Source organism: Acanthopagrus latus, chromosome 19, assembly GCF_904848185.1.
Source record: "Acanthopagrus latus isolate v.2019 chromosome 19, fAcaLat1.1, whole genome shotgun sequence".
In the NCBI taxonomy this organism is placed as follows: Eukaryota; Metazoa; Chordata; class Actinopteri; order Spariformes; family Sparidae; genus Acanthopagrus; species Acanthopagrus latus.
Window position 1 is genome coordinate 5,808,131 of NC_051057.1, and position 23,192 is coordinate 5,831,322.

The 23,192-nt window shown below is 44.5% G+C and overlaps 2 protein-coding genes across 4 annotated transcripts; one reads left to right on the top strand and one right to left on the bottom strand.

The window, feature by feature from the left end:
- Positions 1-1,613: 1,613 nt before the first annotated feature.
- map3k8 (mitogen-activated protein kinase kinase kinase 8) lies at positions 1,614-9,117 on the bottom strand. Of its 3 annotated transcripts, XM_037078910.1 has the most exons (9): positions 9,042-9,117; positions 8,544-8,853; positions 7,472-7,828; positions 7,212-7,382; positions 5,338-5,599; positions 4,429-4,535; positions 3,420-3,572; positions 2,220-2,466; positions 1,614-2,131 (listed from the first exon to the last, which is right to left on the bottom strand). In XM_037078910.1, the coding sequence occupies exons 2-9, from the start codon at positions 8,616-8,618 to the stop codon at positions 2,007-2,009; spliced, it is 1,497 nt and encodes a 498-aa protein (XP_036934805.1). In that variant the 5' UTR covers positions 8,619-8,853; positions 9,042-9,117; the 3' UTR covers positions 1,614-2,006. The 3 variants fall into 3 exon arrangements, with proteins under 3 accessions (XP_036934805.1, XP_036934804.1, XP_036934806.1); XM_037078909.1 differs by lacking the exon at positions 9,042-9,117 and having other exon boundaries at positions 8,544-9,001; XM_037078911.1 differs by lacking the exon at positions 9,042-9,117 and having other exon boundaries at positions 8,548-9,000.
- On the top strand, positions 9,076-21,940 carry LOC119008522 (mitochondrial poly(A) polymerase). Its single transcript, XM_037078908.1, has 9 exons — positions 9,076-9,295; positions 9,798-9,964; positions 10,066-10,287; positions 10,419-10,643; positions 13,439-13,650; positions 15,019-15,245; positions 16,703-16,795; positions 16,901-16,974; positions 20,743-21,940. Exons 1-9 carry the CDS (start codon positions 9,145-9,147, stop codon positions 21,064-21,066), a joined length of 1,695 nt encoding a protein of 564 aa, XP_036934803.1. The 5' UTR covers positions 9,076-9,144; the 3' UTR covers positions 21,067-21,940.
- Positions 21,941-23,192: the final 1,252 nt, after the last annotated feature.

Sequence of the window (23,192 nt, forward strand, 5' to 3'; positions counted from 1 at the left end):
GCAATGAACAGGTTGACATTTCAATACTACAGCTGTCAAATGAATGTAATTATTGAACATTATGCTTAGTTTAAAGTAACATCATGATATAAAGTAACAAGTATGACTAAAAAAAGAAACACTCAGGTAAAGTACAAGTACTTCCTAACTACTGCAGTACAGTACCTCAGTAAATGTACATAGTTACTTTTAATAACTGGAGAAGTCTTGGATATTCAAAATTGAAGTGAATGTGAAACATTTGAAGAGGACCAAAACTGATCTATTAAAAAGTTTGTGGTGTCTTTTTTCCCACCAAAGCAAGAACTATTCCAGGAACCTGATTTCCAGAATAAATGTAGGCAATGAAATAAATTCCTGCAAACCAGATGTTTGTGTAAATCCATATGTTGAATGTCTTTATGTTAACACTGTGCTTGTGGTCCAGTTAGAAGATCATGGTTGGTCTTTACATACCTGGTTTAAATACCTGGCTACAAACAAAAAATGACATTACCATCAGCCTCAGCTGCACGTTGTGTTTAGAGCGACTTAAGCAAAAGTTAGCATGCTAACAGATGCTGAGAATGTGCTTTTGCTGACAGTGCAGCCTCACAGAGCAGAAAGCATGGCTAAAATAAATCATCTCATATCATGACACTTACATGAATTCATAAAAAGAGTCTACGTGGGAGGAGCAAATGCAGAGTCTTGCACTTTCCAGTGGGCTGAGGCTGATGTCGCTATTCACAGATATTCAGTAAAGAGACTGAGAGGGGAACTTAAGTGTCGCCCGCCCACTTAACTAACCAACGTAACTCGCTTGGTCCTTTCCATTGAGCCTTATCGGCGATCACAGCTGCCATTTCTCTATCAAATACAGAATCTTTGCAGACAGTTTAACAGCTGGAAATTATGAGAGGATTTGATCAGAAAAACCTCCTGTTGCTTGTCAGGATGCTGAGTTAGAACAAGAATGTGATCAGCGGACTGAATATGAAACATCCTGTTTTAATTTTACTGGAATCCGTCTCAGTTGTGAAACAGGAAAACCGACATGAATCGTCTGATACAATTACTAACTCCTGGAAGTACAAGGGGTGTTTGCTCGTGGCCTCTCAACGACCTCTCCTTCCATGCAGCTCAACTCTTTGACAGATTAATACAGGAAAGTTTGAAGTTATTAACTTTTGTTACAGTCCTTCCAGCCCACTTCTTCACAATGGCAATGGCTGTCATCCAGGAATGTGGATTTGAACACCTGCCCTCCTCACCTGACCTGGCACCCCTCAGACTAACACCTCCTTGATGAGGAAGCAGCTCCCACGTATCAATCACTGAAATATCACAGATGGGACGGTATTTTCACTGTATTGAATTTATTGCATGACACATTTAGAAACTCTGGGCTTTTGTCTCTCCGCTCGACACCAAAGAAAACACAGTTACCACGATGGTTATATTTTGTAAAAAGCACAGCAGGCCTCATCTCACAGGATGTACGAAACACAAGTCAGATATTACATGCATCCCACAGAAGTCATGGTCATGATGCCATTAATATTCCACAGGAATTAACGGGAGGACGTCCACAAAGAACTACATATCGCACATATTCACACTGTGCACACCCATAACAGATAGCTTACATATTTTAGTGATGAAAGAACTTATTTGTACAGTCTGCTAGACACAGTTTCATGAGGAAAAGAAAAAACTACATGTTTGATTTGCATGAACAAGAGCCCCACAGGGAGCTCTGGGAAATTATACCAAATAGCTGAAACTTAATGCAGCTCTTCCCACCACTGTCCTGCAGAGTTGAGTCCCATTAGTCCATTTAAAGTTGAGCTAATTCCATTTACAAACTTGTAAACAAGTGAGCCATGTGGCCTCCAGCTGTCCACCTCTCGGATCTCTTCAACAGTCCTCCAACAGTGAACAATGGGCCGTACTCTGAAGCTTAAGAAGTATGAGGTGGCTTCAACTTTAGCTCAGCCACAAGAATGTTAAGCTTTGGTCCGGTGCTAGCCATATTCTGAAGCAGGGGGGCCTGTTACCAGTTTACAGTAACCCGACAAAGCCCCCAGGTCAATGTACAAGGAGCCCTTCCTCTTCGTGTGTCCAGAGTCCTCAGAGTACAGAGAAGATTCTGCAGAGAAGAGAGGGCATGTTAGATAGGGAAAGCATCATACCATCGACTGCTAAAAGCAAATTGACATCAACACGTTGCTCCTTACCCTGTATGGTGTCGTGGTGCTGGCTCTGCTGTCGCAGCATGGTGTTGGTGACCTCCTCCAGGGCCGAGTCGAGGCTCCAGCAGCGTGGCTGATCCTCCCTTGACGGGTTGATGGCCTCGTCCTTCAGCAGCTCGGACGCCGAGCTCCGCAGAGCAGGGTTCCTCTCCAGGGCTCGTTCCAGAAAGGAGCGCATGTCGGGGCTGCAGTCCTCCGCAATGTCTTCCAGAGGGGGGGCTTGCTTGTGGATCTGTCAGGAAAGAGAGAAAGCGGCTGTTAGAGAACTGCACTATGTAGAGGGAAAAAAAAACAAACTAATTTACATAAGACAAGTAAGGCATCCCAATAGCCACAAACAACAGGGAGCATGTAAAACACATTTGGTTATGGTAATGAGGGACGAGGAAGACTGTCACAGCTCAGCCTGTAGAGGGGACCACGCAGCGTTACTTCTCCATGACAGCAGTTTCACAAGGAAGTGACTACTGTAGTTGTCTAAATCAAAAGAGCTGATAAGCATTCGCAAAAACAGAAACAGAGCCCATGTCATGGAAGAAAAAAAAAGAGAAGTAGAGACTGACTAAATGCACTGAAGGGCACGGCCTGCAACCAGTCACGTTAATGGTTTTGTGGGTCATGGAAAAGTGTGTCGCAAACAGACGGACTCCATCTACCTCACAGCTTGTGTCATACGACCGCTATGCTAGTATCTCTGAGGGTCTAATGCTAAATGCAAAAAATAACAAACTTTAAGACGGATCGGATTTTGACTCATTTGCCTCAAAACACAATTAACTGTATAAAAAGTGGATCATTTTATATATCTAGTTATCAGATGACAAATGAAAAAGTTTCTTTTGTTCGCGTGTTATCGTTAAGTGCTTCAGTTTAGCTCGTTAGCATGCCGCAATGGACACAAGCCTTATAACACAACACTGATACTTCTTAGCAAACACATTAGTGTGCTGTGTTAGCAAATAGTTCTTGTGTTTACTCAGTAGGCGTGATACATCTTTAATTCAACAGTAGTGATTACCGGCGCCTTAACGCAGCTCTGCAGTTAAAGCTAATGCAAGCTCCATTAATTCTCTCAAGGTATTCTGTCATAAACTGATGCGGAGAATCATCAGAAACAGTTGTTGGAGATAATTAGTCATTTCAGTCTCTAACACGGCAACGCACCAAGAGGTAGACAATACTTACAATGTAGAGATAAGATGGGTAGGCAGTGCGTGGGTATCTGCGGACCCATGGAGGGCTCCCAGTCTGCATGTGAATGATTGTGGTCCCCAAGCTGTAGATGTCCGTCTTGGTGTCATGTCCTCGACACAGAACCAGCTCTGGGCTCATATACATCTGAATAAAGGACAAGAAATTCGATTTAACAGGGCTGCAGAGGACAATGGCAGGACACGGTGTGGCCGTGTTTTCTTATCAGCACATCATCTTACAGTTAAAGGGGTTTTTTTTTTTTTTTTGGTCTCAACAAGCAAGATAACCTTTAGACCCACGCCGTGCGTGTTGGACAAAGGGTAGTACACAACTGTGCTGGCCTTTTCAGTGTGAAAGTAAACACTGCAAGTGTTCATCTCTTTTCTCTGCTGGAAATTCCAGGCTGCTCTCCCATGTTAATGTGGGCCTGCTCAGCCTGTTAGCTCTGTCACTCTTATTACTGCTGGGTGTCTGCCCTGGGACTTTCCACAGGCAAAGCCACAAGAGGCCCTAGTGTGCATGTACTAAGACCCATACAAACTTAGACATACACACAAACAACAAAAAAAAGCTAGGCAAATACATGATGGGAGAACCGGCTCGTGAGAAATCTCTGATTAATCCTTAAAATTTCCCAAGTGATTACTGATTGCATCTGCACTGAGAACCCTGGGCAAAAGCCGACTATTATTAGCATCAGCGGGGTCAATGAGTGCAGCGTCTGCTCTGCATTGACGCTTGCCAATCACTGACTTTCTCTAATGATTTTGGAAACAACGGAGATGAGTGCTGACAACTCTTGAGACTCCTTTCTTTCCATCCCTGGGGAAGTCTGAGCCTGAGTCATGCATCAACAAGAGTGCTGCCTTTTTCTATTAAAAGCACACTCGAGATCAGAGACAGTCAACAAGTATTGAAAGGACTAAAAACAGTTGGGTTAATGCATTCAATACATACAGTGTGTGTCAGAATCTATCAGGTCATTGGTTTATTTTCTCACCTCTGTTCCTCTCAGGTCTCTAGGAGTGTACACGTCCTCTGTCATCTGCACCGTCAGGCCAAAATCCACCAGGACTGCTTTGTCTGACATCAGCACAATGTTGCTGGCTGAAGAAAACAGAGGCAATAAATATGCTTTGCCGTGCAGCTTACATTTGAAGTCCAATCAAATGTACTTAAATGGCTTTGATTTAATTTTTGACTGAAAAACACCAGGAAGCTTCCCAAGAAGAAGTCAAGCGTGTCTCGCGCTTTTAGCGAAGGAATTCAACAGATAATTTGAGGGCAAGCCCTTTCATGAAAAGTATCATCCTTGCACTTAAAAACCGCACCAGGGTTTAATTACATATTTTGATCGCAGGCAGGAAACGCAGAGAACCACGGCAACATGTCAGAGGGGCCAGGTCAGCCATTGTCGTTAGTCACTTGCCTCCCTGGACCCTACATTTAACCTCGAAGGAGCACGAGAGGAAGGCACCAAACAGCCTCCAGGCCATGAGGCTGACAGACACTTGCCGAGAATGCTTTGATCCCAGCAGCGCCGCTGCGGTCCGGCCAACATTAAATTACCTCACTTCAAGCCTCAGCAGAACCCCACCCACTGTAATAAGCATGTCTTCTTGTAATCAAAGTCACTAACTGCCACATTTTCTGTCGGTGTATCCTGGCTACCAGGAACACTTCCTCAAGACACGTTCATCAAACCAGACGATCTGACCATTCTCGGCAAGAGTTCTGTGATCTGTGTGATTTGTGGGGACTGATTCACCTACTTCCTGCTTGGGACTTGTGACTCTCTCTAGACTTCTTCGCATGAACCGTATCGGTCTGTGGCTTGACTTTGACGTTAGAGAGGGAGACGTGACACAATTCCCTGACCCCCTTTTTGCACAAGCTTACTACAACTTACGTTTGATGTCGTGGTGGATGACATTGTGGGAGTGCAGGTACTCCAGCCCCCGCAGGACTTGCTTGGTCACCCAGATGATCTCAAATTCCCTCATGGGCCCACAGCTGTCCAGCTTCTCCAGGACCGAGCCGCCCTCTCCGGCCTCCATGAACAGGTGGACGTTCTGGTTGAAGAGCAGAGCGCCGTACAGCTCAGCGATGTTCTCGTGACGGAACCGTGCCTGGAATTCCACGTCGGCTGCTTTGAAGTTCTCCATGGGGATCTGCGAGGATTGTGACGATGAGATGTAAATCAATTGAGCTATCACAAGTCGATACCATTGTTCTATTTAAAGGGATAGGTCAACATTTTCTGCTGAGAGTTAGTTGAGAGGATTGATACTACTCTTTCACTTGTTTGATAAACATAAAGCCAGAGCCAGCAGCTAGTTAGTTGAGCTAGCATAGCATTCGCCTGTCTGTGTATGACGGTATCAAAAAACACTCTAAAGCAATCTGATTCTCATGCTGTATCTCGTTTATTTGGTCTAAAGCAACAGTTTGTGGTCTATGGGGCGTAACATGATTGCCGACTAAAAGGCATAGCGACTTCCCAGGATATTGGCTTCATTGTGAGAATGCCTGGCAACCGTTGGGTACTCCCATTTTAACACTTTGTTTTTATATGGATTAAATGGATGATACATATGGATTCAACGGGATTAAAATGTATGTATTTAGAGGTCCCTGCTGGAAAAATCAGCATAGATGGTTTGTTGTGTTTTGGTGCTGGTCTATGCTGGTTTTTTCCAGCAGGAAATCTGGAACCACAAAATCTGCCTACCTATTTTGTTAGCTTTGGACAGAGCCAGGCTAGCCAGGCTTTCCCAGTCTTCCCAGCCTTCATGTAAAGCCAAACCAAGTGGCTGCTGGCCGCATCTTCATATTTGCCATTAAAACGTGAGTGGTATTGATAAAGCTACAGCCAAGAGATGCTAGGCTTAGCTTAGCTGCATAGAATGACCATGAGAAGACGGAAAAAGCTGTCAAAATGTAAAATCTGCCAACCTGCCCCTTCATCTGTTGTACATACAAAAAGAGTAATTTGTGGTTTTAGGTTGGTGTGCTAAGTCTGCTACCCAGCTTTATGCTAAACTAAACTAGCCAGAGAGAGAGAGTGCTATCTTCTCCTTTAACGTTCTGCAAAAAAAACAAAACAAAACAAAACAAACAAACAAGAAAGCACCAAGAATCTTTCCCTAAAATGTAAAAAGTATTTCTTTAAAAAATTCTCTGATACACAACGTACACATTTGTGAATGATGTTCATCTGATAGCAGTGCTTTTCTAGTTCGTCTGCTGACGGTGCAGGGGATCTATTGTAACCCAGATACGGAGCACATGTGCTCCTGACGGTAAGCCCTCTCTGTGTATCCGTTACAGTGTGTGCTCTACACTGTGTCAACATCCCGTTCTGACGATAGCGCCTGACGGGGGGAAGGAAACTGCTGCATCTCTTGTCAATATTTTCCTGCAGGTGAAGAGTGCAGTATGAGATAGATAAGGACAGATAAGAGTGTGTTGTAAAAAAAAAAAAAAAAAAAGACACTGCTGGGAGCTGCGGGAGGTAAATCACAACATGTCTATAAAAGGGAGTTAGAGACAAAATTCCATTGTTGCACATGATCAGGGCCTGTTTTGTAAGTCTGACCCCGCTTCTTCTTTTAAGAGCGTTGTTCCTGTTCTCGGTAAGTTGAAGGCAGGACAGTAAATGGCATGTTGACGTGCAAGCTATTTGCATTAAAACAAGAGGCGCTGCCCTGTGAACAAACAAGTCCTTGGCAGGTGAAGCACTCTTCCACCTAGGGATTCCAGTCAGCGCTCGGCGGGACTCACCAGTTTGCAGGCCATTCTTTTCCTGGTGGTGGTGTCCTGAGCCAAGTGGACTTTCCCAAATGAGCCCTTGGGCACGAGGCCAGAGCCGTGATTCTTGTAGGTCAATTTCCAGGGAAACAGGAGCACGTCCATGTTGATCTGGTACCGGCCATTCTTCACAAACATGTACTTCTGCGAACAGAGGCCAGGTACAAAAAAAAATTAATATAACATACTGAATTTCATGCCCTCGGACAGCAAGTCTCGTTTTGGGTCCTCACCTTGTTCAGCAGGACCCCCATCTCCTGGGGCAGGTGCTGCAGGGCTGCTGCCTGCATGCTGGACAGCAGGTTGACAAAGGACAGGAGGTCTGTCACCGTCCCGTACTGAACGCCACCGTTGACGTAGTCCTTCTGCGGAGTCCCCGGGCCCGCCGAGTCCCCTGCCTCCTCGATCTCGTCCATCTCCTCCTGAGAGAGACCCTCCTCTTCGAATGATGAGCCTCCTTCCTCCTCTTCCAGCTGATACAGAGTCTCCGCGGCGTTGATGATGTCCTCTATGTTCATGTGGGCCAACAGCAGTTCTATTCCAGTATCATATTTGTAATCCATGTTGATTCTTGACTGGTGTCGCTCACTCTAAAATAAAATAAAAATAAATAAAAAAACGTAAGGTGGTGAGTCTGCGGACATTGTTCAGCTCAGTTAAGACTTGCAGCAGATTCCTATCAGCAACTTTAAAGTTCAGGCGGAGCGACAGATGTGCTGAGACGCTACACTGTGAGGCACCGAGGCTTTGACCCAGCTGGCTGGACACACAGCCGGGAGGGGCTTAGAGCACTGTTTTCCAAGCAAATGAAGGGAGTTTCACAATAAAGCTGGGAAGCCCCTTGGAAAGCCTGGACCTTATTTATATAGGGGTTTTTTTAAAACCTCTGCTGCTGATCTACTAACAATATGATTAAACTAATATATCTCGCTAATAGTCACTGGGATGTGAACAGACACCCAGATCACACACATTCATACACATTCTGCACAGGCGTTCTTTTTCTTTTCTTTTTTTTTTAGAAACAGATTTTTTTTTTTTTTTTTTTTGCCTGCCAAACCCCATGTTAAAATTGACCAAATACGATACTGAGTTAGATTTCTTGATCACTGTTTTTTAAAAAAAGTGCAAATTCTGATTACGTGCCTCTCGAAAAGACAACCGCAGTAACAATTCGGGATGCTGTAAAGAAGTGACAGTCGACCTGTTAATATAATAAACACATAGCTGCTCTTTCTCAGTTAGATGATACAGATTGTTATCCCGCAGGTCGGATGAGACATGGCGAATAAAAAGATGCCGTACTTGCCGTGATCTTTGGGTCAGGCGCTCAATGGGGCTGTCGTCTCTCCATCGCGTGTCCGCACCAGACGTCTGCATGACTGTCTGACTGACTGAGAGGATCGGACTGTGTTTAGAAGGAAGTAAACAGAGGAAGTGCCTCCGAGCAGTGTGTGGGCGGTGTGGGCTGTAACGTCAGGTGCTGCCAGGCGCGTTCCTCTCCCGTAGGTTTCGTTTTCCCTTTTCTTCTGTTCTCTCGGACTGAAAAACAAAATTGCACGTAGCGCCGCTGAGACACAGGACGTGACCTTCCACGAAACCCTCGGGTGTTTTCCTGTGGGAGAGAAAAAATGTGCTGATTCTTGTCAAAGAAACTCTTGAATAAAACAAAAAGTCATAACAGAAGTATAACGTATTAGTGTACGTCCTTTACGCTCATTAGTCACAGAAAATTACAGCTGGATTGGAGCTGTGGAAGCTACCGAAGACAAAATAGAAGTAAACTCATCATCCAGAACTTACACGTTATCTATCGTTATCTTCTCGTCGTGCGCACGAATTGTGCCTCTCAGCTGCCGTACGGAGAGGCACGCGCATGCGCCGTTCCGTCTCTCTCTGAATAGCCATGGCGTCCTCCTTAGGAGTGTGCAGGTTACATTTGAGGGGCAGGGGCGGCTTGGTGAAGAGCCTGCGGAGGGTCGAAACATTTCTCCACAGGAATACCGGAACAGTCGTCACTGCTGCGGATGGCGACCCGCCTCGAAAAGTTGAAACCGGTCAGTTTATCAAATGACAAACAGACCAAGTTAGCCTGCTTACTAGCCATGATGCTAGCTCACTCTCCTGGCAATAAGCCTCATTCCAAACTTCATTCAGAAGTCTGTGTGTTTTGGGTTGGCCTGGTTATCATCCAACATGCCTGACTTGTTGAATAGAATATGTAAGGACGAATGGTCTCGGTTAAAATTCGGCGTTGTCTTTTCTTTACCAATGAGTCCTGTTTAAGTGAAATCTTCTCCTGAAGTCATTGCAGCTGTCATCTCAAAGATGAGCTGAAGTTAATAGATGTTGCTTTGTGGGTGATTTATATGCCACATGAAACAGTATCTTAACCAAGAGTTAATGAAAAGGTGCTATTCTTCGTACAGCTAATGCTGCACAGGTCGTCTGATAACAACATCATGCTAACTGCACAGGGATGAACAATGACAAAATAATCCAAGCTATCCTAAAAGTGAAACTGCAGAAGTGACTGATGTTCTGCCTCTCTGTTATCAGATGAAAAGCATGGACGCAGGTCTTTGTCTGCTGTCCAGGCGGAGAGACAAGGACAGGCGGAGAGATCTGTCCTCATCAACTGCAGCCCCAGAACCAATGAGAAAAAGTTCCTCAATTTTTTATCAAGACATGGAGATGTCAACAAATACTTCTTTTATGAAAGCTATGTGCGTGAATGACCAAGCATTATTTTTCAACATGTTACAATTTGCATACAAGACCATCTTGCATGGAAGATGTAATGGTGTGTATTTGTGTTATTTTTCAGAGCATTTATGCCTTAGTGGAATTCACCAACCAGGAAAGTGTAGCATCTTTACTTGAAGAGGCAGCCATCCCCACTGTCAGCCATGAAGCCTTGGTGCCTTTTAAATCAAGACTGCTGTCACTGAAGAACAGCGACTCAGTGGGCTTCATGAACCAGCCATACCAACCACAGACCACTGCTCCCATCAACCAGCTCATACAGAGGCTGTCCATAGAGGAAAGTGTAAGTGGACTGGTTGTCACACACATAGTTACAGTCTTGATTAAACAATCCAGAGATTCAACTTTAATTACAACACCGACTTGTGAATGTAAATGCGCTGACATGGTATGTCATCTCTTTTCCCCCCTCAGATAGACCGGCAGGTGATCTCCCTGACAGAGTCCTATCAGCTAACAGAGGAGAACAGCCGACTGCGTTTCCTCGTCTGCTCTCTGCTCCAGGACATGGTTGCTGCTTATTTCCCAGAATGCGCCATCAAGCCTTTCGGCTCATCGGTGAACGGTTTTGGAAAGCTTGGTTGTGACCTGGACATGATCCTGGACCTGGATGGCATCAGTGGGAGAAAGGCAAAGACGGTAATAATGGGAGGTTGAAGAGAGAGAGAGCTTGGTCAGTTTTCAGATTACAAGCCTAATCTTGAAAAAGTCTGGACACTCTGAAAAACATATAAGACATATTTGAATGAGCAGAATCTGAGAAATGTCATTTTAGTCAATGTTGCCTCAGTCGGGCAGATAGAAGTTCATTGTTTCAGATATTTTTATCACCCGTTCGTCGCGTCTACTGTCCGTGAGGTCATGATCAATTCACTGACGGGTTCAGTTAGGGTCATTTTCATATTATCTTCTTGCAGTGTACAGCTTAAGTCACATAAAAGAAGTCTTATTATAAAAGAACTCTAACCTGCTGTGGAGTGGTGGAGGTGCGAGGCTGGACGCCCTGCGCTCCACTCAGCCTTAGCATCAACACGCAGCAGCTAAACATAAAGAAACAGTCTATATTTCAAACACACAGTGAATGGTGCACTTATTCTAAACAGGGGAACACTAATGAAGCTACCTGAGCCATGGTGTGACTTTCACATCTGTGTCCTGCTCCGCCCTGACCCCACTCAGGAAGGCTGCGTGTCCTCACTCCCCTGCACCTAGGCTGCGAGCTTTTGGTTTCCACTTTAATGTCGGACTACTTCTTCAAATTTTCTTAGCCAGCAGCATTGGTCACATGTTGTGACACAACACATTTTTGTATTGATGTTTTCCACACTATGTCCACCCAGCAACATATTTCCTCTTGTCCCAGCCTCCAAAGCAAGAATACTGATTTAACACTGTGTGGACATTGGGATATTAATCAGGGGCCTGTAGAAATTGAGAGCTGAGCCTTGATTACCTTCACAGGAGCTGCTCTTAGCCATTGGTTGAGGTATCTGGGCTGCACCTGGGTCAAAATCAGAACAAGGGACTTGGAAGCCTTCAGAGAACATATATATGCTGCGGGCAATAACAACAAGTTCATGTAGACCCTTTCCCTCCCTCTGTCCTAACGCTGACATATGCTCCACATGCGGCAGACATTCCTTCTGCTTCCATGCGATGGTGGTATAGTGGTGAGCATAGCTGCCTTCCAAGCAGTTGACCTGAGTTCCATTCCTGGCCATTGCAAATTGAGTTTGTTTTAAGCTTTATTCACGTCTACTCTCTGAACTCAGTACTGCATTAACATCAAGTTCATGCAGGGAGATAGTAATGTAGCTTATGCTGTTTAATGTAGCTTATGCTGTTCAATGCAGCCAGGACTGCGCAGATTTGTACGTTAGGGAGACAAAACAACCTCTCCATAAAAGAATGGGCCAACTCCTCAGGTCAAGACTGCTGTCCACTGACATCTGATGGAGAACAATCCTTCCTTTGAGAACAATGTGAACATCTTGGCCAGAGAAGACAGATGGTTTAAAAGAATCCATCTCTGTCAGCCTTGAACGGCCGTCTTTTCGCCACAGAGGATGTGACCTACAACATTACTTATGACAGCTTAACAACCATTCACACCTCATCTAGCTCTAACAACCCACATGATGTGTCCTTAACGACTCTGTAAGGACACTCCCACACAGAGTTTTAAACGCCTGCAACTCCCCCCCAGTTAGTCAGAAGTGAAGAAGCCTCTTGGTGAAGGTGATGAGTCTTCAAAAAAAAAAGTCCAGTTGCCAACGATACAGCACTTAGAATTAGCATGATCTGGATGACTGAGAACTGTCATCAACATTATTAGGGGTTGTTCAGTGACTGTTGACAACTATGGCCATGGACAGTTTTATAAATGAGGCTACCAGTCTAGGATCTGCATAAACTGTACACACTCAAAGATAGTGCTCATCTAAATACACCTGATGTTTCTCATCAAAATCCAATTAACTGAGAACGTTAAAAAAAAGCCCTTTCTCACGATGTTACAGTGAGATTAAAATTCCTGGAGCCACCCATTTATCTGGATTTGCACAAAAGTTGGTGGTTAATAGGGGAACCCATCGTCTGTCCAAGTTTCATAGAAATCTGTTCAGTAGGTTTAGTGTAGTCCTGCTGGTAAACCAACCAACAGACCACAGGTGAAACATATCCTCATTGGCAGAGAAACAGATACCTGACAGTTGACAGTAAAAACAGATACCAGTTGCCTTTTTGAGTTTTGTGAGTTCTGCAGAGTGAAACTGAAGACAACTGTTGAGAACAAAAAGGGTTTGAAAAATAGTGCAGACCTATTTTGCTCTTTGAATTAAAGCTTTTTAGCATTTTAGTGTTCGAAATCATTTAATAAATGTTTGTATACTGCTTATAAATGCAGAAATTGAAGTCTTGGAGCAATACATGACATCTAAATATTACAAGATGTGTTTGGTTTTTTTTTTATTCTTAATAGTTCTTCATATTGCAGAGCTGAAACAGTCCATCAATAGTCAGTCAGTGTTTAGTGTCACCAGTGTCCGACGGTCAGGCCAACACCTTGGACTACCAGATGGTCGCAACCCCTCACCATGTGTTTGGTCATTTTGGATTACCAAAGTGGAGCAGCTGATGCAGAGGACCCTGCTGATGTGTGTGAACAGTGTAGTTAATCTGCTGCTGCTTCCTTCCATAATCAATAGTTCACTCTGCAGTGAAATGTCAGACATGAATCACCGTTAGCTGCTGTTTTACTATAATGAACCCCACTTTTTTCCCTCCCATTATTGAAGCTTCAAAGTACACAGTATGGTGCAGGAATAGTGCACTGAGAATTTGTAAACCTGAAGAAATGGTGTATGGTAAATATAGTGCTGTAAGTTACAAACAGAGCGTGATTTTGGATCATTAATTCAACTCTCTGTGTGCAGCCAAAATCAGGTTCATCCGTCGAGTACCAGCTGAAGAAGGCTAGCACGGAGCGGGCCGTCACCCAGAGCATCCTGTCCGTCATCGGGGAGTCTGTGGATCAGTTTGGCCCGGGGTGCGTCGGAGTGCAGAAGATTCTTAACGCGCGATGTCCCCTGCTCCGTTTTGCCCACCAGCCCTCTGGTTTTCAGTGTGACCTCACAGCCAACAACAGGTAATCACCCCAGCTACATATATACAGGACCATGGCTTTGTGTCTGGATATAATCTATGCAGTTACATGTCATGGCCCTGGTGTCGCAGTGGTTTCTCAAAGAAGGGGTCAGTTTCGGGATCATATCTTGAAATGTTAGTCGGAGCAAGTCATAAGCCTGTTGCATCACAGAAACTGCTGGTTAGTTTTCTTTTGTCCTGAATATCTTCTGGCTGCACTGGCAAAAGCCCAAAACAGATACCAGCCTGTGGCAGGAAGTGCTGCGAGGGCTCAGTTGCATGCTGCCACAGTGAAACTGAGCTGAGGGGCCATGGGGGGGGACTTGTTTGTGTTTCACTTCTTCCCTCTCAGCCTCATTGGTCTCTGTTGATTGTATAACACACCTGCTAACGTACAGAAAACCACAGTGCACTTTCTAAGGAAATGGAGTCGAAGCACCCAGTGTGGGTGGATGCGAGGGGGACTTTTTTCAAATCGCGCTCTGTGATCTCTGAAGCGCAGCACCTTCCTGCCTCTGAGAGTGTGTGTGTGTGTGAGTCCGCGTGTGTCACAGAAACCGAAAACTAGCAGCAGCTGAGTGTGACTGGCTGAAGACTGCCCTCTAGTGGTGGTTTTGCTGACTTTCTGGTTTCACTGACCCTTCACCTTCACCATAATTAAGGATTTTACTTTCTGCAGTCAGGAGTGTGTGAAATGTCTGGATCAAGTGGATGTTTATCATTTGATTATGTTAAGTCACAGTTCTGCAGGCGCAGTGTTTAATGCACACGTTAGTACAGAGCCACAACGGACAGATCAAAAGAGTGAGCAGTCATTTCTTAGAGTACATTCCCCTCACAGGGCAGGTAGCACCCAGCACTGTGGGGAAGGATTCACAACTAGTTTAGTTCTAACCTTTTATATTAAAGCCACAACAGTTATCATTTCATAGTTTGGTTGTCAGTAGGGTTGCTGTGACAGACTGTTATCAAGGTGTGCTGTTCTTGTACCCTGTACATGAGCTTGTCTGTGTTGGTGAATCATTTAAAAAAAAATAGTTTCATGTCTGTCAGGACATAATATCTTGTGAAATGATATTAAGTGTTTGTTTCACCGTAAAACATACTGTTATGATTCTAATAAATATAACACCACTACTGATGAGGATGATAATAATTGCAACACAGCTACTGCTGAAGTGTGTATTTCCTTTTATTTTTCATCAATAGATAGATGCAGAAGCTTTAATCTTACCATCAAGAATAACATCCTTGTTTCCTATTTGATATACTCATTTGTATTTTATATATTTTTTTTATGAAAGTCTCCAAACAGTGATATAACCTGCCACAAAGAAGCCCCAGTAGCAGTTTTGTGTGTTCCCCACAGGGTGGCGGTCAAGAGCACAGAGCTGCTCTACCTCTACGGACAGCTGGACCCTCGCGTGCGCTTCCTGGTGTTCACCGTGCGCTGCTGGGCCCGAGCTCACGGCATCACCAGCAGCATCCCTGGAGCCTGGATCACCAACTTCTCCCTCACTGTCATGGTGCTCTTCTTCCTGCAGAGGAGGAGCCCTCCCATCATCCCCACCCTGGACCACCTAAAAAGCCTGGCAGGTAGCACCTGGCACCACCTGACTGACCCCACTCTTTTTCCCCTGTAACCAAGAATAGAACTGGGATTAGGGCAATATGATGACATGTAATAGTAATGGTGATAATGATAATAACTATAACAACACGACTACTACTACTAATAATAATGATGATGACCATGACGATGATTATAACAGTAATGATAATGGCTGCTGTGTGTATATAGCACCTTTACAAGTTACATAATGCTTTACAATAAAAATGTCTAATCAAAATAAATAAGATCCAGAAGACAATAACTATGAATACGATTATATATGATTATACTATACTATGATCAGTTAAGGAAAAGCCTTATAATTAAAAGGCTGAAATTTAGCAGCTATGCTAAGTCTGGCACATTTACACTGATGCTTAACGCATCAATGTTAATGAATGTGCATTGTCCCAACTACAAAAATGAAAATGAGAAGAGATTCTTAAAAAGAGAGTTAAAGGTTCGAATCCTCAGGCAGTGAGTGCCATGGCCTGTGGAGATTTTGACACCATCCGATGGGGCCCTGCTCAGAGGACCTCCAGCAGTGATCAGGCTGACAGGCGTTAACAACTCATCAATATAGTGGTATTTATTTCCTTAATATTTGTGTATAAGATATTTGCAACGGTACAAACAATTAGCACAGCTGCCTGTTTTTCCTTCACAGTGATGTAGTGTTTGAATTTGTAAGAATTAAGTTACGGTTGAATATGAAATGTAACAGTTTCCTAAGTGGTGAGACGGAGGTTTCAGTGTTGGCTCTGCAGCAGACATTAGAGCACACCTTCCCTCCTCATTACCTCGTGTATGAATGTGTTCTATGATAATATGAACCGCCGACACACCACACTGCCTGTCACTGCAGCTCCTCCATCTCTGTCTGCTCTCTCTCCCTCTCTGTCACCTTGGCTGCCTGATAATTGCCTTCCAAAAGCAATCTACCCCCCTCCCTCCTCCACCTCCCTCCACTGTCTCCACTTCCTCCACCTCCTCTTCCTCTGCCCCGTTTAGCACAGACTCTATCACACAGAGTGCTTACAGGACAATAAAAGGCCCATCACTCCGGGAAGGTCAATGACCCCACCTCCTCCGGACACACACACGGCAGCATACAGGCAGCTATTTAAACAGCGGTGTTACACACACACACACACACACACACACACACACACCCACCAGCATCAGCTGCCTCATGGTGGTGAAGGAGACTGGTTACAAGGGCACCGCTGGAGAAGAAAACCAGCCAAGCAAAGAGATGATCCATACTCTCTGTTCTCTGACCACTTTCATATTCATGTATGTTCATGCAGCTCGCTGGCCTTCCCCCCCACTGTTCCCTCTCCACGATTGCACCGACACCATCCGTCTGTGTCTTATTTATGACCATCATATGCCTGTTAAGGCAGTCATTTACCTTGTATCCCTGCTCTCGTCCCACAAGGTCCCGCGGACAAGAGCATGATTGAGGGGAATGACTGCACGTTTGTCAGCGACTTCAGCAGGATCCAGCTCCAGAGCAACACAGAAACACTGGGTGAGCACGAGAGCGTGGAGTTCGGAGCTGCAGGGCTACAACTCACTTTGACTGATACCGCAGTTTCTGTTAGCCACTAACTCCACTTTCTAATTTTTCTCTCAGAGCAACTGCTGTGTGAATTCTTTGACTTCTACGCCACCTTTGCTTTTGGCAAGATGTCCATAAATATCAGAAAGGTATGTATAATTATTCATGTTTATAGAGTCCCATTTAACCACAGTCGATGGAACCTAAGATGACAATTCACATTATGTCTTGCATATGTACCTCAGTGATTCCTGAGCAGGGGTAACCATAGAACTCACCTCTGATTGGCTGAATAGAAGCTAAATGAGTGTCTGTACAAACATCCATTCACTGAGTCAGCTGTTACACCTGAACACTGCGTAGCTTACAAGCACACAGTGAAACATGAATCTGCAGAGCAATTTGTGGTTCCAACCGTCTAACGTCGCCGCCATTACTGCGATGGAACCTCCGCCTGCAGCAGTATGGATGGATGAATGGAGACCTTGATGTCTTTCATATTTTTCATAGTAATCATTGATTATGACAATGGCCAGAATAGATGATGGTGGAACACATTTCAATTGATGAAGAACTGTGTAATATATTAACGTTGCTGTACTAGCTGGTTAGCATAATCTATCAAGTGCGTCATTTAATCATTACAGACCAGATGCATCAGAAAAACATTTAAAAATACCAATGTGTCCTTGTTTTAAAAACATATGTGCATTCAAGATTATTTAGTTAGTAGCCTGGTGATAAAGACAACTAGGCCTCATGTACAGAGGGTCAAAATTACAACAATGATAAATTATAAGTAATTATAACATTGATCTACTTCTGGCCGACATCTTGGTCTTCTGCATATCCAGTGAATCTATGTAAAGTGTTTGGTCTCAGACAGGCCACTCATCAAGAAGTTGAGGCTCATGTACTTCACATTCAGTTTGCTACCACAGTTGAAGTTCGGCACTGTTGCTGGAGCAGCTGAGAACAGCACAGGATCTCGTGTCTTCCTGGACGTCGTTGTCAGAAGTAACATTGCATAGAAAGTAAAGGGAAAAGTACAAAATCGCCCGCTTCTGAACACAGCTTGCATTCTAATGAGCAGATATTGTTGAGCGAAGCCGCCGCTGTAATGCCAGCTTGTCTACTTCGGATGCTTCCTCAGATGTGTGTATAGATGAGCAAGTGGAAAACAGTCAAAAAGTAGGCTAAAAGTACTGTTTGAATAGACGAGAAGGATTTAATTATCTACTTACTGTATTTCCACGATTTATCTGTCATTTCTAATAGTACTGCTTAAATGGTTAGTGGTTGACATTGTCATCCCTCAGTCATTGATAAACAGCTGAAGCAGTTGGCTAGAAGTATTGGTTCTTTGAAATCATAAGCTAAAAGCAATGCACACATGGTTGAGATGTCCAGTTTCTGCCTCTCCCAGCTGATAACACAACAAACTGAACGAACATTTCATTTTGTGAAAAAATGGAGTTTACGTCCAGTTTAAAATGTGACCGTGAACGTGGTGGTCTGTAGCGACGGACCTCCGGGGGAGTTGACAGCTGAATCTGCAGCTCCTCTCAGCTTTACAGAGCTTTGATGGCCACGGCATCATTTCATCCAGCAGCAAACAGACACAGTTAGAGACCAGCTGGTGAACAAGCCGGAGTCAGATATTTCCTGCAGGGTTTGCAGAACCCTTAGATTTATCTGGAGCGCAGATGCATGATTCCAAATGAACGGCAGTGTGTCTGTGTATCTGCTCTGCTGCCTTTCATGCAGACTGAAACATCCATCACGGCGACTGATGAGAGGACAGACACACCCGTCTTCCTACATACCATAACTCAACTCACCACACCACTTCGTTCTATACATCGGGTGCCAAATATCATGTCGGCGTTCTATCTCTTAAAGTGGACTTTAAAGACACGTTTTTATTGCACCATCGGCCCCCTGCATAAATAATAAATAACTAAATGGAGCACACCTCCTCTCCCTGCTGTCTTTTAGCTCTGAATCCATCGTATCTGCACGTCTGACATAACTTTTTCTGTTGGGGACACACAGCCATGGTGACAGGCTGACGGTTTTAGAATGACTGCAAAGACGCCGGCTCCCCTTTGTGGCAATTCAAACTAAATCAGGAAATCGATATAGGACCGCATGTTATGGAGCTGGACAGCTTCTCCAAATCACTTATGTGAGGATGTTCTCAATATTCAGATTCACCATTATCACAGTGAAGGAAATTCCCAGAATCGACTAAGCCTGAGATTTGTTTTATTCCAAACCGTGATGAAATCTGATGTCGTCCCATTTCATCCCCATCACGTAAGAGATAGATAAAGGCAGCGGTGTTCCATACCCACTTTATGTACCACTCAGGGCCTTAGAGTCTGTCCTGTGGACACTAGCTGCTGCTGTCTGACACTGTTCTGGACCACTGGACCAATCAATCAGCTGGGCTATTAACAGCCGATACACGCTTAATGCAGAGATGATATGTAATAAGGACTGTCAATTCAAATTTTTTTGGTTTGTTTTTCCACCAGAAAGCACTTACTACTTCTTTATGTTTTGAAAATAACCTATTTTCGAGGATGTTGATTAAAAATACTTAGTAAATACCTAAGGAATCCAGCACCAGTCAGGCTGTACTCACAAAACAGTTTGTCCTTTTACTCAGATGGTTTCTAATCTGACTGTAAAATCTATCCATTGCATCATTAACTCATGAGAACATAAAGAATATCCTTCGGTGAGGGGCTTCGGCTCTTAGGAAACCCAATTTCAGCCTCCGTTCAAACGTCTCCTCCCAGTCTCGGCTCTGCGCCCCAGCAGAGAAATCTGTTGGTAATAAAGGCGATGTTTGGTGGATGGCGTCTTCCCACACACCACACACAGAGATGACATCTGTCCTTGTCATGTGTGATTGATGCCGGCCCCACGGGGCCCGGCGCCCTTAAGCTGGGGCTCCAATTAGGAGCTCCATCAGGCTCAGCGTAAACAAACACATATTTATTCTATTTAGAACCATATTCAGCCTGTCGTCGCGTGTTGGTGCCTGTGTAATACTTTTTAATAGGCACTGAAAGAGCATCCACGCCATCTCAAAAAGTGTGTAACATTTAAACAACCTCCTATTTATCAGCCGTTAACGTTTGCCACTAGAGATGTAGCTGATAATTGAATTGGTGAAAGTAGGAGTCTTTGGTGGAACATAATATGAGATGCAGGGGGTTTAACTAATTGATGGTTATATAATATACGAGACTAATATCAGGTTTATCACAGCAGAGGAGGAAGCCTGCAGGTAGACTGTGGCCATGACCCATGCCAACAGGCCTTCATCAGCCGAACAACAGCCATAAATCTTCTTTACCGCGCTACTATTCTCTGCTTCGCTCCTCTCTGACTGATGGCTTTATGTCGCCATGTTCTGTCCCCTCCTGCCACTTTACTGTCAGGCTGTAGGCAGTACACGGTATGCAGAGTACGGTAAAAGGTTCCCGACTCCTCACACTGATGGTTCGCGTGATGGCCGTGACTCGCCCTACGGACGCAGCACGCGCCATATACGCTTCTGTTGCTAACGCGTTCGGTGTGAGCGCAGCAGGTTTTCATATCAGTCAAGCACATTCCTCTCATTTTTTTTTGTTCCACTTCCTGAATTATTTTCTCTTTTCACGACTTGAGTCGAAACACTTCCAGAGCCACGTGCGCGTCTCCCCCTCTCCCATCTGCTAGCCCGTGGAGAGGTGTTCAGCCGGCTTTAGGTGCCCCAGATACAGCAGAAAAGAGTTAAAACCGTGACCGATGAGATAGAGATGGACCAGAACACACTGTTACATATAGGACTGCTCTTATAGCTGCCGCTGCTCCAGAATGTGTTTCCATCTGCCAGCTTTGTCCTTCCTCCTTCTCTCCAGGGCAAAGAGCAGAACAAGCCGGAGGTCGCCCCGCTGCACATCCAGAACCCGTTTGAAACCTCGCTGAACGTCAGCAAGAATGTCAACGCCACGCAGCTGGGGCGCTTCGTGGCTCTGTGTCGGGAGAGCTCCTGGCTGCTCCAGCAGAGTGAAACCACCACGCCCACAGGTGGCGCCGCAGGGAACACTCCCAGACCTTGGGGCCTCGCTGCCCTTCTCCAGCCCTCCCAGGTCGCAGAGATCAAAAGTCGCAAAAAGAGGAGACGGGAGCCAGCCAGCGAGAGGATCAGGACCCTGCTGGAATCTTTGAAGAATAACAAATAACCAAACGAGCTGGGACTCTTGGGAAATCTCAGAATTCAGCTCCATCCTCGTACTATCACTTGTTTCATTGGAGGTGTCATTGTCAGGTGTGGTGTCATTGTCCAATGTCTCACTGAGGAGGCGAGGAGCAGCTTCTGCACTGGACTTTAGTTCCAAACACGGACACTGGAGGGTGTTACTGAGGTCTGTATGTGCATATGTCTGGGACCTAAAATAAGGGATTGATTACTGCATTCTTCACTGTAGACTCCCCTACCCTGTTGTGATTAAAGCTAGTACTATGGAAACTGCCAGATGCTCACGCAGGAGCTGAGAGTGAAGATCTGTCTGTTCATCTGATTCAGAATCTGTTGCACATGGATTTTATCATTTAGGCGCATCATGTGTTTACACACCAAACTACATCTCTGTGTATATATCTTTTGTATTAATGGTATTATACAAATGCAATAATCAAGGTTTTATTGAAAACACAGCGTTTGGTTATTGTGGCACCTCAAAACTGACAAAAGGCAATAAAAGGGCTATCAGACACATCGAGAATGCGTCAATAGCATCAGTTAAAACTGACGAGCGTAGAGAGCATACATTTTATTTTCAAAGTCCTCGTGTGCGACATCAAACTAAGGCGTGTCCAGGTGTGCTGTGGGATTGTAGGACGGAGATGTTAGGTAACACGTTATATAGAGGCCATTTTGCACAGACATGAATTCCGGTGTGAGGTCTTGAGCGCTAAAAGTTTGAAAACCACTGACTTGGAGGACTTTGCCATGGAACTTACCTGAAAAATATGGTGGCAAACAGCATCAGCCTTTTCACTGTGAGCTACTTGTTTTACTAACTTCCACAATAATCCTACACTAGAGCAAGTAAAGCTAACTGTCCATGCTACATATTACTGTCATATCGCTTTATCAACAGTTAACAGCAGCTAAAGTGTCTTTATAATGTTATCAATCTGTGTCATACATTAACAATTAGAAAAAAACATCTACAGGCGCTCCTCGTGCCAAAACATTGTTTTTCAAAGCTAGTTGATATTGTCAGTGTTAGCTTGAGGGCTAAAATGTTTTTGCTGCTGTAACCATATTACAATAGGCTAGCATAGAGTATGGATGGGTAACATGACCGGTTAAGTTTAGCTCTAAGCTAAGTACAGTGGCCTAGCTAGTTGATAACATGTTTGTGCTTTTGTGTCAGTTAGCTAGCTCAAAGGTCACTTCCTGTTTTGATCAGATGCAGGTCTAAACATTAGTCAAATTTTGGGAAAAGTAGAGAAATTGCGGCAAGATGAAAAACTGCAGAAACTGGAGTAGCTTAAAAATGAGCAAATCAGACACATTTTGAATTTACTTGCTCAGTGTATTGATGTGAAAGGAAACTTATAAAGCCCTTACATTTGTTTTCACATTGCATTTTAACTATTTAACTAATACTAGTCTTGTTAATGTATTGACTCATATTCTTGACTTGTCTGTTAACCTTTAACTGCCTTTTGTTGTTTTCTTTCTTCTTTTTCTTTAAACAAACGATGGTGAAATGTTAAGCCCACATCTGGATTAAAGTTTGGAGACGCAAATGATGCTAAACAATGACATAATGGTGGTAGCATGTGTTTAAATTGATCCAGAAGCAGACAGCCCATCGGTTTGGTCACCAGCCTGTCGGAATCAAAGTGAGCCAAGCGCCGTGGTGAGCTCTGTAGAATGAGTTGACCTCTCTTGAAACCCACTGGGTTTGATATGTCACGCTAAATACGTGGAAAGAGAAAATGTCACTTCAACTCTGCCTCACTCGCTTTCCAGCTCACAGTGCCTCATCACGTCCACTAATCACACTGTATGAGATGTGGTTCAGGACGAGGGCTGGTGACAAGTAGTCAAAAATGGCAAAGAGGTCATTCCCATCCGTTCTTTTTCCCTCCATAGTTGCATAGCCTGAGCGTATGCAGGCGTCGGAGAGACAGAGGAAGGAGACCTGAGGGTGCATGTGTTAAGAGTGCATGTGCAGGTTCACGTCCTCTGAGTGCGGCTGAGTGTTCGTCTCGGCCCATGGGACAGTGTTTGAGGAGCAGGGAGTGTGCAGCCCACAGCTGGTTTTCCCCTTATTGCTGTGGGAGGTCAGAA

Excerpts from the sequence above, each read along its gene's own strand:
- map3k8 (XM_037078910.1), bottom strand. The coding sequence starts at position 8,618 with ATGCAGACGTCTGGTGCGGACACGCGATGGAGAGACGACAGCCCCATT. Across the intron at positions 7,829-8,543 it reads TGACCCAAAGATCACGGCAA|AGTGAGCGACACCAGTCAAG; the intron begins GTACGGCATCTT and ends ATTTTATTTTAG. Across the intron at positions 2,132-2,219 it reads GCACCACGACACCATACAGG|AATCTTCTCTGTACTCTGAG; the intron begins GTAAGGAGCAAC and ends TCTTCTCTGCAG.
- LOC119008522 (XM_037078908.1), top strand. The coding sequence starts at position 9,145 with ATGGCGTCCTCCTTAGGAGTGTGCAGGTTACATTTGAGGGGCAGGGGC. Across the intron at positions 10,288-10,418 it reads GGCTGTCCATAGAGGAAAGT|ATAGACCGGCAGGTGATCTC; the intron begins GTAAGTGGACTG and ends TTCCCCCCTCAG. Across the intron at positions 16,796-16,900 it reads GAGCAACACAGAAACACTGG|AGCAACTGCTGTGTGAATTC; the intron begins GTGAGCACGAGA and ends TTTTTCTCTCAG.